The 14,013-nt window shown below is 36.8% G+C and overlaps 1 protein-coding gene across 1 annotated transcript; it reads left to right on the plus strand.

Moving 5' to 3' along the window:
• The first annotated feature begins 7,509 nt into the window (after positions 1-7,509).
• Positions 7,510-8,391, plus strand: LOC113953579 (fork head domain-containing protein FD5-like). Its single transcript, XM_027656851.1, has one exon. It carries the CDS (start codon positions 7,510-7,512, stop codon positions 8,389-8,391), a length of 882 nt encoding a protein of 293 aa, XP_027512652.1.
• Positions 8,392-14,013: the final 5,622 nt, after the last annotated feature.

A 14,013-nucleotide genomic window follows, 5' to 3' on the forward strand; every position in this document is an offset into this window, starting at 1 on the left:
CTCTGATATAAACTGAAAGAGAACTGTATAGCAGCTGATATTTGAGACACTATGATTTAAAACAAGGATTAATGTTACAGTTGACATTGCAAAAGGGAGTCAGGCCTATTAATAGATGCTATGGTGTGAGAGATATGTTGGCCTTTCTCCATCTGACAGTGTTAGGTCTCACAATTTCAGTGATACATTTCAAATATTGTATTGCCTATTTTTATGTGGCTCTGTGTTCTAAGAAGAACAGTGTTTAAAAACTAACTTCTTTACATTGTCAAATTGCACAAATAGAGCTATTTTTAGATGATCAATTTATGTTGCACAACAAATTCAGCATATTGGACAAACGAGGAGCTATTAATTTCTGATTAGGATACATACTTCTCAGGTAAATAGTTTCTATATTGTAAATTATTCCTTTAAATATTTTCAAGTCCATTTTTACAATGTTTTCAGATGTAAAAGTGCAATGTCATGTGCTGCCCTAGCATTATACCATGCTGATTCAGTAGACCAGATACTAGGACTATGCCAGCTTTTTCTAGCAAAGGATTAGCCATCACAACTTAAATCAACCAGAAATACTATAAAACATTGAAGTGAGTACACTAGAGCTGAACTTGGAATGCACCATTGTAAATATGGCTGAATTCACTAATAACACTAATTGGACTATGAAATCATCTAATTCTAGACTGCATTTAGCATCATCCAGTCAAACAAAGAGAAAAGCAACAGAAAGAATTACCTTGTGTAGTCAACTCTGAAACACAAATCTGTACTGCACAGCTATAAACAGGAGAAAGAAACACACTGCACTTCTTAAAGGATATTTGATCTTTGTGCAGTTCATCTTCACATGACATGAAATGAAACAGTGTCTTCTTAATCAACTTAATCGGTTAGAATTTGGCTTTTACTTTTGTGGCATTCCATGCATGGAAAGATTCAGTCTTTACAGAACAAGGATCTTGAACTCAAAAAGTCACCTTTTTTCCATCATATTATTTGATCTCTACTTCTTCCCTTGCATCTGTCTCACAGTACAAGCTAAGAAATATAGCAAGACTGTCTTGAAATTAGCCATGCCAGAGACTCACAACATTAGTGGCATGATCACAGATCTCAGCACGCGTTACAAACCCTTTGAATCCTTCACCCTATTGCTATAATCTCACTTATAGGTAACTTTAGCGTGGACCTAAGTATGACTATTACCAGATTATAAGGTAAACCCATCTTACCATGAATCATCTGGTACCATCTTTTCTGAGGCATCCTCCCACACCATGAGATCATCTCCAGATCTTACCAATGCTCTCGATCTTAACCCCTCAATATCCATCCCACCTGCTATTGTAAAAACATTCCTAATTCCCTAATATCATCATACTTTGAGACAATGGCATATTAGGAGAGACTTAAAAATATATTTCTACCACAAACTATATAACCTCTACACTCCAGGGATGTTATTTATTTTGAACCAGTTCTGTACAGTGCTGTATTTTTCAAAAAGGGTCAACAGCAAAAGTATTCAAGACTTCTTGTTTAAAGATACATGGCAGTACTATCCACTTATGTATTCATGAGTGTCTAAGAAAGGATTGAGATTTCCAGAACTTCCCCCATAGAAGAGTCCAAAGTTTTTTCAGTGTGATACCAGAAACACCACTTCTGCCTGCTCCCCCTTATGGCTCTGCACAAAGCTGCAGAGTTGATTTGCTGCATGCACATTTTGACTTTTTACTGTGTGAATTAGGTAGAGCTTGGAAAATGAGGCTTCTTGGTCTAACAGCAACTCAATTTCTTCTGTCAACATAATCTAAAAAAATACTACTGTAGTAATTATGCAAATAAGGAGAATTTATTTATGATACTGTTACCTTAATGGTTACATCTGTTTCTGTGAAAAGCTCTTTTCTCTTTTTCGTTCTGTATATTTCTTACAAAAAGCTGTACAGACAAATGCAAATGGGAAGTTAATTTCCCTAGTGAACCATGGTGGGACATGGAGGTAAGAGGTGCAGGCAAGAGGAGGGCTGCTGACAGACTAATCTTGGGCACATCTCAGACTAAGGCAAATTTTGAGAATTAATTCATTTCTAGTTGAAAATGGAAGGAGAAAAGTAGAAAAAGAAAATCTGTGGAAACTAGTATTGCCACTAGACTTCATGAAAATAGGTTGAAGTCTGGTTAAAGAGGGGTTTGATCTGTTGATTATTTTTGTTTTAATTTTTCTTTTCTTAATGCTTGCTGACACCAAACAGCAAGTGATTTGTCTTGGCCAACACTAGTTCAGTTAAGGAGAACCTTTACATTAGCTTCAACAGGTACTAGGTCAGACAATCCTCCCAAGCTGTCAAAGAAATCACTGCATGCTGTCATGCCATGACAGAGGCTGCTTAGGAAGGAAGGATGTGCTGCAGGATGTTCTGAAAACAAAGACACATTCAAAGACTTTTTTTGTTTAAATCAAGTATTGTCAGTGACATTAATTAACTCATATTATTCTGTGCATCTCTAACTATCTTGTCATTCTTACACCTCTGTCCTGGGTGTAAAGAAACAAGTGAGCTGGAAAGCAAAGGGTTATTTGTTAGTTTAGTCAAAGGGCTACCACCGAACAATAAAATCTTCAGTTTTGTCCTATTATCTAGTTAGAGAAAGAGTGTGTACTTAGTAAGGGGGTGTAAAATAGGAAACAGAAAAATTTTGTGTAAGAAATAAACAATATGAAAGAGGGAAAAGATTCTACCTTTTTGCAAGAAAGAAATACCAGTGGTTGTAAAGATGGAGACCAATAAGCATAGCTGGGAACAGAGGAAGACCCCTCTCTTGTTGAAAACCATTTCCTATACACAAACTTCATCTTCTTCAGTGCAGAGGGGTAAGGGTTAATGTCTGTTCTCTGCCTGATTTAGGTCTTGTCTGGACAGTTTGCACTGAGTTAAACTTTTCATAATAGTGCACATACCTTATCAAAAGTGTATATAGAGAGAGTTACACCAAATCAAGCACAGTTATATATGTAAGGATTGCATCCACACTGTGAGAATACTATAATGAAAAATAATATTTGTTCTCTGCATCTTGCAAAATGGTGCCCTAAAATACCTAAATCAGACAACAGAGTAACTATTTCCTTTCAAAATGTAACAGTAGCATGTAATTTTAGAACATTTTAATGGGATAACTTCTTTAATGACTTTTTTCCTAGAGCCTCATTCCTTACTGGTTTTGAACACACTAAAATTAAGTGTTGAACCAGGACAAACGTTTTCCAGGTGTCTTTAAACACTGTTTAAGTAGCAGTGGAATCACTAGGTAGAATTGAGTAAGAATCTGTAGAAAATAAGACAGCTTTATATGGGGTAGTTTCTCTACTGAACAGCATAGTAAACATTATAGGGAAAAACGTCACAGAATTAGCAGGCTTGGGACCTAATTAAACGCACAGCAGAGCAACAAAAACTACAGTCAAATAGACCTTAGTTAACAAATACTTGCCTCTGCCCATGTTTTTATCATACCTACAATTAGCACTGACCAGTTGATCTTTCTTTGCCTTAACTGGAAAGAAAGAGACTATACCTTTCTGTGTCAACTGAAAAACAATAATGTCTTAAGCATGGACTAAAGATAGGTAGTATAAAATCTGCCACTTGGCTTTCTAACAGTGTATTCCCCAGCGCCCTAGAAAATGGCATTTCTTCAGCTGATAGTATGAGATATATTACTTGCTGCACTGCTATTAAATAAATCTATTAGGATAAGGCATAAATAGATTTTGTCCTTGCAGAGCACACTATTCTAGCTGACTGTTGCATGGTCAAAAGTGCTGAACTAGAGGCAGAAGAAATATTTTAAAGGTTACGTACTTTAGAAAAAAACATTGGTGGCATATTTTGAAACAGTAATTTGTTCTTAAAGTATGTAGAGCTAAGGAAGAAAACACAGTATTTCGTTTAAACAAGATTTTCTTTTTGAATTCTATATGATTGTAGTTAAATATCAGTAATAAAGGCTGACTGAGGACAAAGGCTGCCCTCAATTGTTTTCTGCTCTTAGTTACAGGTTGTATGCACTGTCAGACTTTTTAAAGAAAGTTCTTCCTTTTACTGCAACTGGTCTACTCCGTGACCCACAGCAGAAACCAGATCACTCTTTAAAACTTGTGCTTGCTTTCATAATGCCAGCAGAAACATTGTAGGCTTTGTAAATATATGTATAGAAAAAGAAACATTAGAATTACTGTAAGGGGATAGCCTGGATTCATACAATCACAGCTAAGTCACTGACAAAACTCTCTTAACCTAAACTGATGACAGAGAGCAAACAGTGACAGAGGAAGAAACAGTCCTTGCACAGTAAAAATACAGAACAGATTACATTACTGGAACAGAATTTCCAAATACCTTGGCATCCTTATTCACCTCTTCAAGAATATTTCATTTATTGACAAATCTGCAGCATAAACTATTTAAATAATCTGAGTGATAAAGCTAGTCCCTTCTTTGTTACGGTGCTTTGTGGGAAATCTCAGATTTCTAACCATCCAGCGTTTTAGCAGCTCTGTAGAGAATGTGGCAACAAAAACGCTGCTTCGTTAAGGTGTGTGTGGATATTTGAAGAGGAATCTGCTTCCCCAGGTTGGGAAAAGTCGGCATAGTAAGAGTAGACAATATACTTTCTTTACCTCTCATTCTTCTTTTCACATAAAATTGGACATTGGGCCAATGAAAGTTGTTCTCCCTCTAATGTAAAAGCTTTGCAGACATTTCAGACAGTGACAAGAGGGTTCTCAAAAAGAATAAGGATAAACCAGGAAATTTGTCTTTCTTTTTCAGAAGGAACCTTGATTTGGGAAAGAGAGGTTTTCACCTTTAATGGTAAGACTCAGAGGAAAATAAAAGTTAAATCCAGAAACAACATGGCGAAAGAAGGAACAAGCAAGAGACCCAGAAGCATGGGATTAATATTTTCCTTGAGGGTGTATCAGAAGAAAAAAAAAAATCTTGGCGATCAGGGCTTTCAGCCCTTCCAAATAAAGCTTTTTTTTGCTCATCCTTTTATCTTTATCTTTCATTCCCTGTAGAATCTTCCTTTACTTACGGAAAGAACTGTTTATCTGTTCAGGTATGGAGCTCTTTTCAACACAATTTTTCTTCTTGCTTAGGATTTGAGTTCATGTTTCATGCTTTTGACTTTTGGGCATTCACATTTAAATTTCTGAATTCTTCAGATCCATTTAATAATCTCAGTTTCTTCAGTTTCTGAAAACCAGTTCTTAAAATAGAAACTTGGAATAAGATTGTTTTCCTTAATTTAATTGGGATATTTGTAGGCACTCAAAGTCTAGGTTCTGTGCCTTGTCCTTTAAATCCTCTCAGTTTACAAACTCATGGCTAAAATAGCAGAACATAGTTGATTCTGTGTTTCTTTGTTGGAGATACGAGGAAAAGAACACACAGTCCTTGTCACAGTGAGCAGCATTTGTTCTCCAGTCTGCAACTGCAGTGTTCCATAAAAACACAAATCTCAGTAGAAATAACCTAATAATCTACAGCGAATCCAGTATTCTGAATTGAAATAAAATTTTTGATGTTATTATTGTAGGAACCCCTTTAGGCATGACCTGCTTACAGTTGCGGCAACAGAAGTGAGATGATTGTAATAAATAGTCTAAAGTTCAAGATCACACATTTCAGAGCTAATCTCAATAATTTCTACTACAATTTGGCAACCATTCAGCTGCAAACAAGAGAAGAGAACAAACTGGGTAAATTAGTCATCAGAAGGTTACGGAAAACTACCAATAACAGAAAGATGATGGCAACTTTGTGATGGTCCAGGCAGGGAATTTCTAGTAGGGATAGAGCAGGTCAAATGAATGCCTTCAAAAGGGGTGATTGCTGAGGCTCAAGACCTAGGAAAAACAGTTAAATAGCTCATCATGTCATCAATGGGATTTTTGAACTGCCAAGGCTGTTAAAATACCAGGTATGTCCCATTCACAATGATTACTAGAAAAGTGCTCTATTAAATCTTGCAAGCAAGCAGGTGACAATTCTGCTCCGGCACAAAAATACTAGATAACCCATTGGAACTATAGTGTTGCATTATGAGTCTTGTTTTCTGATCTAAAAACTTTGTGGCTACCAACTGAAACATAGGCTGGTGGATTTGAAAACCTGAGACAAGGCTTACAAGTGCCCAATCAAAATGATCAGTCAGGATGGGAATTGGCATCTGAAGGGAGAAAACAAGGTTTATTTTCAAATGCATGATCCTGAAGATTAGCACCAACTTTAGCCTTGTAAGATTAAATCTTTGATGACATTATTGATGCCTCAAAACACATATCTATTTGTGATATTTTGAACATCAAAAGTGACCCAAAAGGAGAAAGTGTACACTCTTTCAAAGATTCTACCATTTTGTTTTGATTTGCTTTAGAACATATTTCAACATATTTAATTACCTTCCTAGACTAATCTTGGGAGATCGTAGAATCATGGAAAGATTTGGGTTGGAAGGGACCTTAAAGATCATCCAGTTCCAACCCCCCTGTCATGGGCAGGGACACCTTCCATCAGACGAGATTGCTCAAAGCCCAGTCCCACCTGGCCTTGAACACCTATGGCTATGGAGCATCCATAACTTCATGGGGCAACCTTTTCCAAGATGAGATAACTGTCTATTCCTTAATAGTGTCTGACCTCAGGAGGCTGAGGGCCATGTTAAAGTTCAAGCGACAATAGATGCTTTGAGGGTGCCAGAGTACAGCACCCACTGGCTCTGAGTGGTACTTGCTCCCTCAAGTGGTTTCTTGGGTCAGTAGGTCTGGTCACATGCCTACTCAGGATGAAAGCTAGTTACACAATTGGGATCAGAGAGTTAATAAGAAAAAAAGGGGAGCAAATTGTGTTTGGTTTTTTTGGTTGGTTGGGGGGGGTGTTTTTGCTTTAATTCAATTTCACCAAGAAGGGGCAGCTATAAAATCGGATAGGAAGTTTCCTTTCACACAGTACTTTCTATTAGCGCAAAAAAATAAATGTTTATTGTACTAAATATAACATGTTTGACTAAGTGTAGAACACAGGAACCAACATGTTGGTTTCAGTTTGTTCTGCATATCACTGGAGGGTCTAATCCTTTCACAACTCTGCCTAGCCACCATCAATTTCTCATTAATCATTATGTTTCAGTGGGGAACACTGAAGGGTGTTTTCTCAAATTATAATGAAGTGAGAGGCTAACGTCATGGCCTGTTTATCTTCATACTTAACATAGTAGAATTTTTTTTTTTTTTCATTCAGCTAGGACTTGCACCTTCACTTTTGTAAACATAGGCAGTTCGGTTTTCATTGTTAAGAATGTTGACATAACAGAGTATAAAATAGGAATCTGGGTACGTGAGAGCAGCACATTTAAAGTCCAACTTTCATTTCTCCTGCTGGTTATATTCAGCGGACCAATTATTCAATTGGCTACTTGCAGGAAAGTATCAGGATGCTTAAAATAGATGCTAGGTTTCGTTCTGCTATAGTGAGTGAAGACTTCTCTGAAAACAATGAAGGAAGTGTAGACATCTGTACTGTAGAAGAAGAAGAAAATCAGGTTCACAGTATTGCACCCCGACTTCCCAGCTCTCACATATATGCAAAAAAGGTTCTTCCTGTGACTGTGGATGAAGGAAGATTCTTGGAAAAACCACCTCTATCTTACATAGCCTTGATTGCAAAGGCAATTCTTTCGTCTCCTACAAATAAGCTGAATTTAGCCGCTATCTACAAATATATTGAAGATAACTTTCCCTTTTATAGGAACAAAGGTGGAGGCTGGAGGAACAGCGTAAGGCATAACCTTTCACTAAATGATTGTTTCATCAAGGTGGGAAGATGTGAAGATGGCAAAGGAAACTACTGGAGTATTCACCCATCAAACTTAAATGACTTTGTTCGTGGGGACTTCAGGCAACATCGAAGGTCACGAAAGCGAGGGCATCAAAAGGAGCTAGAGCACTACCTTGCTGTGAATTATTTCATGCCATGGAGATACTATCCTTTCTGCCCAGCACCAAATTGGCTTTACCAAATGCCTTGTTTTTTGGATCCTCTGTGGAAAATGCTGTATGCTGAGAGACTGCCATTTGTGCATGAATACCAAAAATGCAATGTAAACAGTGATTTAAGCACAGGGAAGTTTTCACCTCCACTACGGAGTGATAAACCACCCAGCATTACTGAAGACTTGTTTTATGGATTTCCTGCCGCTTCAGTTATGCAGCAGAATATTTTCTTAAATATTCAACAGGGTTTCCCTAATTCCCTTTTATTCTCCTCTCAAAAACAGCAGCAAAGTGAAGCATTCAGGCACATCTGTAAGTACTAGAAAGTATTTGAAGTGCAGTAACTTCACAGGCAGCTTGGGACTCTGTCAAGATACAATGCATTAATACATATAGCACAGTTTTGAACTTTTGTATATGTTTAAAGGCAGGAGAAGAACTTGCTTACTTATATATGCCAGTGATTACCCATGTTTATTACCTAAGTGTATGAGGTTTGAAACCATAACAATGAATACTGGTTTTAATAATTCGGCTAGTCAATGACCATGCATTGACCATGCATAGATTACTTTAGTATAAAATTAAATCCATTGGCACTGACTGCCCAACGAAATTATTTTTAAATTGTCCTATGTTAATCATATAATTGTATACTACTGCTCCATTGGATTAAAATTAATAAAAATAAGTATGTATTTCTGACTATGTATTCAAATGTGTACACCCATATATTTACTTTTATATTATATTGAGTAGGAAGTACTAATTTTTTCATTGTCAGTTGAGAATGTCTTTGAAATGCTACTTTTCACCTCCTGTAGTGCTGAAAATACTGAATTATTCTTTTACTCATTTAATATTACACATTGGTTAGGACTCACTTGGGATTATTAATTCTGATGCACTGTATTGATCCAAAAATTTCTGTATATTTATGTATCTTTAGCAGTTAAGTTGGATACTTGTTCTTGTTTGAATAAATGTTCAAATTAATAAATATTCCAAGTGAAATAGGACTGTGATATTATCTATAATACATTTTTAAGTTCAAATCTGTTTCTTAAATGCATGGCCACACATTATTAACCTACTTATGCGATTAGTTAATGACAGCATGACTAACTATGAGTTTACCCATTAGATAGGTATAATCAATTTGAGAAATTTTCGTTTTTCAGATAATGTCACCTATGTAAATTGCTTAAGCTTGTATCTATACTTTTAGTTTACATAGTAATATTTGTGTACATGGTTGCTTGCATAGCTACAGAGTATACAATGATATAAAGTGCTCAGTTAAATCGTAGCAGAAACTTTTAACCAGGGAAGTGCAGCAAGCAGTATGGTGAAAAAACCCAGCTATGCTAAACTATAAAATTTCAGAAAAACTTCCTTTGATATACTTGCTTAGTGAAAACATAGATTAAGGCACTGTTGTGCCTCAGTCACAACATTCCCTTGCATGTGGACAAAACTTAAGACCCGGATAAAGGCAGGGAAGGTGAGGTGCAGGGCCTGGCCAGATGGAGGGATCAGCCAGAGGAAACAACAGAGGTAACCAGAGCTGGGACAAGATGCTCAGGTATGTTGATCAAGGAGCTACGAGAAGTTTAAGGAATACAGATTGTGAATTCAAGGCAATTATAACCAGATGAAAATGAAAGTTAGGGATAAGAAGAATCAGGGTAGGTTTGAGGAGCAGCAGGGGAGAAAAGTCTCTGCCTGATATAGTTTATGTACTGGAATTCCTGAAAAAGAATTTAATATTCATAGTTCTTTAGTTGTCAGCAGATTACTTGTAAATTACAGAGAGAAGAAATTACTTCTGCTTGTTCTCACTGGCTCCATTAGCATACTTGGCTAAAGTTTATGAAGTGCACCTGAGGATACTCCTAGAATGACACAATGTCATTTGACTTCATCTTCCCTGCTAGTGAAGAGTCAGAGGAGGAGAGTAAGTGTAACCAGACACCTTGCTTGAGCTAACGTAACCTACCACTTACCATGTCACTCCTTAAGTCTGAAGTACCCATTTTAGTCTGCTTTGGAAAAAGAATTGTATTTTACCAGATTAGTGACAATGGTGGAAATGTGATGTACCAAACCATATGCATGCTTCCAGATCTTTGTCCCAGTTTCCTATGGGAATGCAATACTAGGAACTCTTATGAAGGAAGAAACATTCTTCTGTTCAGATGCTCAGATTTTATTTGAAGACCACTTTGAAATAGTTTTCATACCACTAGTGATACACATACCATAGCCTGAGAACTCCCATTTTAGATATTTCCACTCTGATTATGTAGCTATCAGTGCGCTTTGTTATGTTTTCGGGTTTTTTCAATGTGGTTTTTTTTTGTTTGTACAGCACCTGCATACTGCAGTGGAGAAGGATTCTTTTCAAGTAATAAGAAACTATTTATTTTATCCTCATCATTCATTGGGTATCCATCACTTTTCTACTGTGTGTAATTCAAACACTGCTCTGAAGACAAAAATACCCAATACAAATTAACCTGAGAGATGAGGAACACCTTGAAGCACAGGCCTAAAAGTCTGAGGTCAAATGTACATGTTCACTTTGGACATTAGGTTTGTGAAATCACTGTGTAATATTTTTTGTGTTCAAAATCCAGTAGCCCAGCTCCCATTGCTCTGGCTTTCAGCTCTTAGTGTTCAGAATATTTCCAAGACCCCAAGAAACACAGAAACAAGTGATCACCTGTGATAAGTTTGATTTTGGTAACTTGTCCAGAAATCCTGCAGCAGATGAAAGAGATGAATCCATCTTTTTAAGACAAGCTGCAATTGCCACAATACAGACGACAGTATTTCTTCCTGTAATCCCCAACAGAGTTCAATGCAAAGAATACCCAGAATTTCCTCATTGCATGATTCCAATTAATCTACAAAACAGGTCCACCTTGGATATTAAATTTGGCAAGACAACATCAGACTTTTTCATATAATTAAAGACAATATTTTAATGCCTTCAGCTGAGGGAAGGGCAAAGCTATAAACACACTATTTAGACAAGATGCCATTTTTCCCCCCTAGCCTCTGAAAGCTTAATCTGGGAATCTTCATAATGTTTTTTCATTTCAGCTGAAGGAGTAGGGTTAGTATGTCATTTTGCAATGAAAATGTCAAAGTACTATTTTGCAAACAACTTCAAGTAAAAATTTAAAAGCAATAAGAAACAAATCAAGTTGTGTATTTTACCTGAATTTCAAACCCTCAAATCCACTTACCATATAAAAATAAATATTTTTGTGATCTTGAAATATAATCCTCCAATTAAGGAAGACATTAGACTTCTGATGCAGGAAATTACCACTTATTGAGAAGACAGAAATGTTGTTGAAAATTGAATGGAATACTTGTACAGGAATGTCTGAGGCAGTACTTACAGAGTAAGAGACTCCCTCAGAAGCAAAACCAACAGTTAGAGATGCTGAATTACAGAAAATCCAACAAGAACACAATATCTAAAAACTGCATGTTGATGACATCAGCATTTTCCAACTCAAATGTATTACTGGGGTTGATAAAAATGATAGGAAGTTAGAATTTCAGCATTTTGACTATTGTCCTCTGTTATGCTCATAAATAAGGCAGTGGTCATCTTTTTACAGCAGGTCTACTTTGGGAGTCCATAGATGCAATGCCAGTGTATGACATAAATAGCTGGATCAGAGGTCACGTATGCTCTCACAAATAAAAACTGCCAATTGTGCTCCTATTTTTCTGCTCTAAGTAAAATTTTGAACCATACATTTGCTATCATTTTCAGTAAACTATATCTTAATGATGAGCAGTAAGAGAACTAGGCCTCAACATGAGAACCTTTTATTCACAACATTATACACGTAATAATTTTATGCAAGAAAATAATACTACCTTTGCAGTTGACTTTCACCAATTTATACAAATATTTATTCTAAAACTTTAATAAAATTTAGCTGTCTGTTAAGCACAGAAAGTTGGTATCCAGTTTAATTTCTGATACATTTGCTGCCCAGCAAAGCTGTTGACTCTTAGACTTGTCCTCTTTCAAATTGAAAATAACCACTCTCCAGAGGCACAAACCTTTGTAGAAAAAGAAGCCTCCAAGTCCCTACAGCCACTCAAACTTATGCACACTAACTTACGTTCACTCAATAGTTATCTGTTTCTTGTACTCTCTGAACAGGTCACGGAAGACAACCTTTGGAGGCAGCAGAACACAAATACCTCATCCAGCGTGGTGAGGTTCATGTACATGGATGCAGGAGGATTTGTTAGGTTTAGGTTGTAGTGACACCATGAGGGAAAAAAAGAAAAAAGGAAACACTCAAAGCTTCTTTGAGAGTTAGTGTAATTGGAAAGGAGATTATGAAAATGAAAATGCTGCGTTCACACAGAAACAATACAGCGTCAATATAGGACACAGATGTGGCTGACATTTAAATACGCCCTCTGGTACCTAAATCTTTGAATTTCTTTGAAGTATAATTTTAACTATGATCTTCTCTGGTTGGTATAATATAATAAGTGTATGTTGAAACTATGAAAAAAATTGTAACATACGTAATCTATATTATACACCAAACAGTGATAATCACTTACAAATTTAATTATATCTGTGTTATTAAGGTGTAGTGTCATTCCAAACGTATCATGTGGACGTGGGTCAAACAACACAATCTTTGTACCATAAACCAAGTTTTGAATCTTCTTGCCAATACACGCTCCTGACAAGGTGCAGCGCAGCACGTAAGAAATGCCCTGGAAGAGGCATCTGAAATGGCTGAAAGGCACTGTAGTAGCCATGTACCACCTTGCCTCCAAGACATGTTAGCATAGATGATGTGGCCGAAAAAAGTTGGAGGTCAGACTCTTCTGAGATATTTAAGACTATTTTAGTCTGTATTTACACTATGTTTTGGTAGGAAATTAGATATAACATCCATGAATGGTTCCTCGGTGTCTTACCTGTTCCTAGTACAGCTGAGGATCTGGTCAGCTGCATCAATTATTTTATCCTTTAATTCTTCTTGTCCTCCTCCAACATTTATTCTGTCCTTCTGTTCACTTTGCTGGTGGAAACCTCAGCACCAGGAAAAAAATCAAATAAATTCGAACTTGTAGTGAAAAAAATAGCATAAGAATAGGCTTATTTTACTGAGTATTGTTTTTATTTTAAAGCTGGAGACATTTGCTTTTTTAAGTAGAGAGTTGCAACAGAACAGCTTTCTCACTCTTATTAGTAAGAAGAAAGACATCAATCTGCTTGCTGGGAAAGGGTTTCCATGCTTCCATGCTGCCCAAATGCATGTAAGAGAAAGCTTTAGTAAAGATATGACACAGCCAAGCCAGAATAAATTAATAAAAAATTAAACCTCTATGTATCAGTTTGTATATACTTACTTATGCAACTAGAGAGGGAATAGAGGCCCACCTAACTTGTAACAGAAACTGCCTGACTCTCCATGCCCAGGAGGGCATAGTTCTGATCCAAATAGCTACTCTAATGACATACCAGAATTTTCGACATGAGAAATAGAAATTTCACCCTAAATAAAATGATTTAACATGTATGTTGAGCAGTTTGCTGTTGTAGAAGCAAGACTAAAAGGAAAGGCACATCTGTACCAAGCAATCCAAATGTTCCAATCTTCTAGTGTTGATGTTGACAGATTGTGCTGGTTTGGGCTGGGATGGAGTCAATTATCTCCTCAGTGGCTGGTATGGGGCTGTGTTTTGGATTTGTGCTGAGCAGTGCTTACACAAAGCCAAGGCCTTTTCTGCTTTTTGTACTGCCACACTGGTGACAAGATAAGGGATACATGGGAAACAGGGAGGAGATACAGCCGGGACAGGTGACCCCAACTGACCAAAAGAATATTCCAGACCATATGACATCATGCTCAGCATATAAAGGGGAGGAAGAAAGGGAAAGT

Source organism: Corapipo altera, unplaced genomic scaffold (assembly GCF_003945725.1).
Source record: "Corapipo altera isolate COAL_440 unplaced genomic scaffold, ASM394572v1 1, whole genome shotgun sequence".
NCBI lineage: Eukaryota > Metazoa > Chordata > Aves > Passeriformes > Pipridae > Corapipo > Corapipo altera.

Excerpts from the sequence above, each read along its gene's own strand:
- LOC113953579 (XM_027656851.1), top strand. The coding sequence starts at position 7,510 with ATGCTTAAAATAGATGCTAGGTTTCGTTCTGCTATAGTGAGTGAAGAC.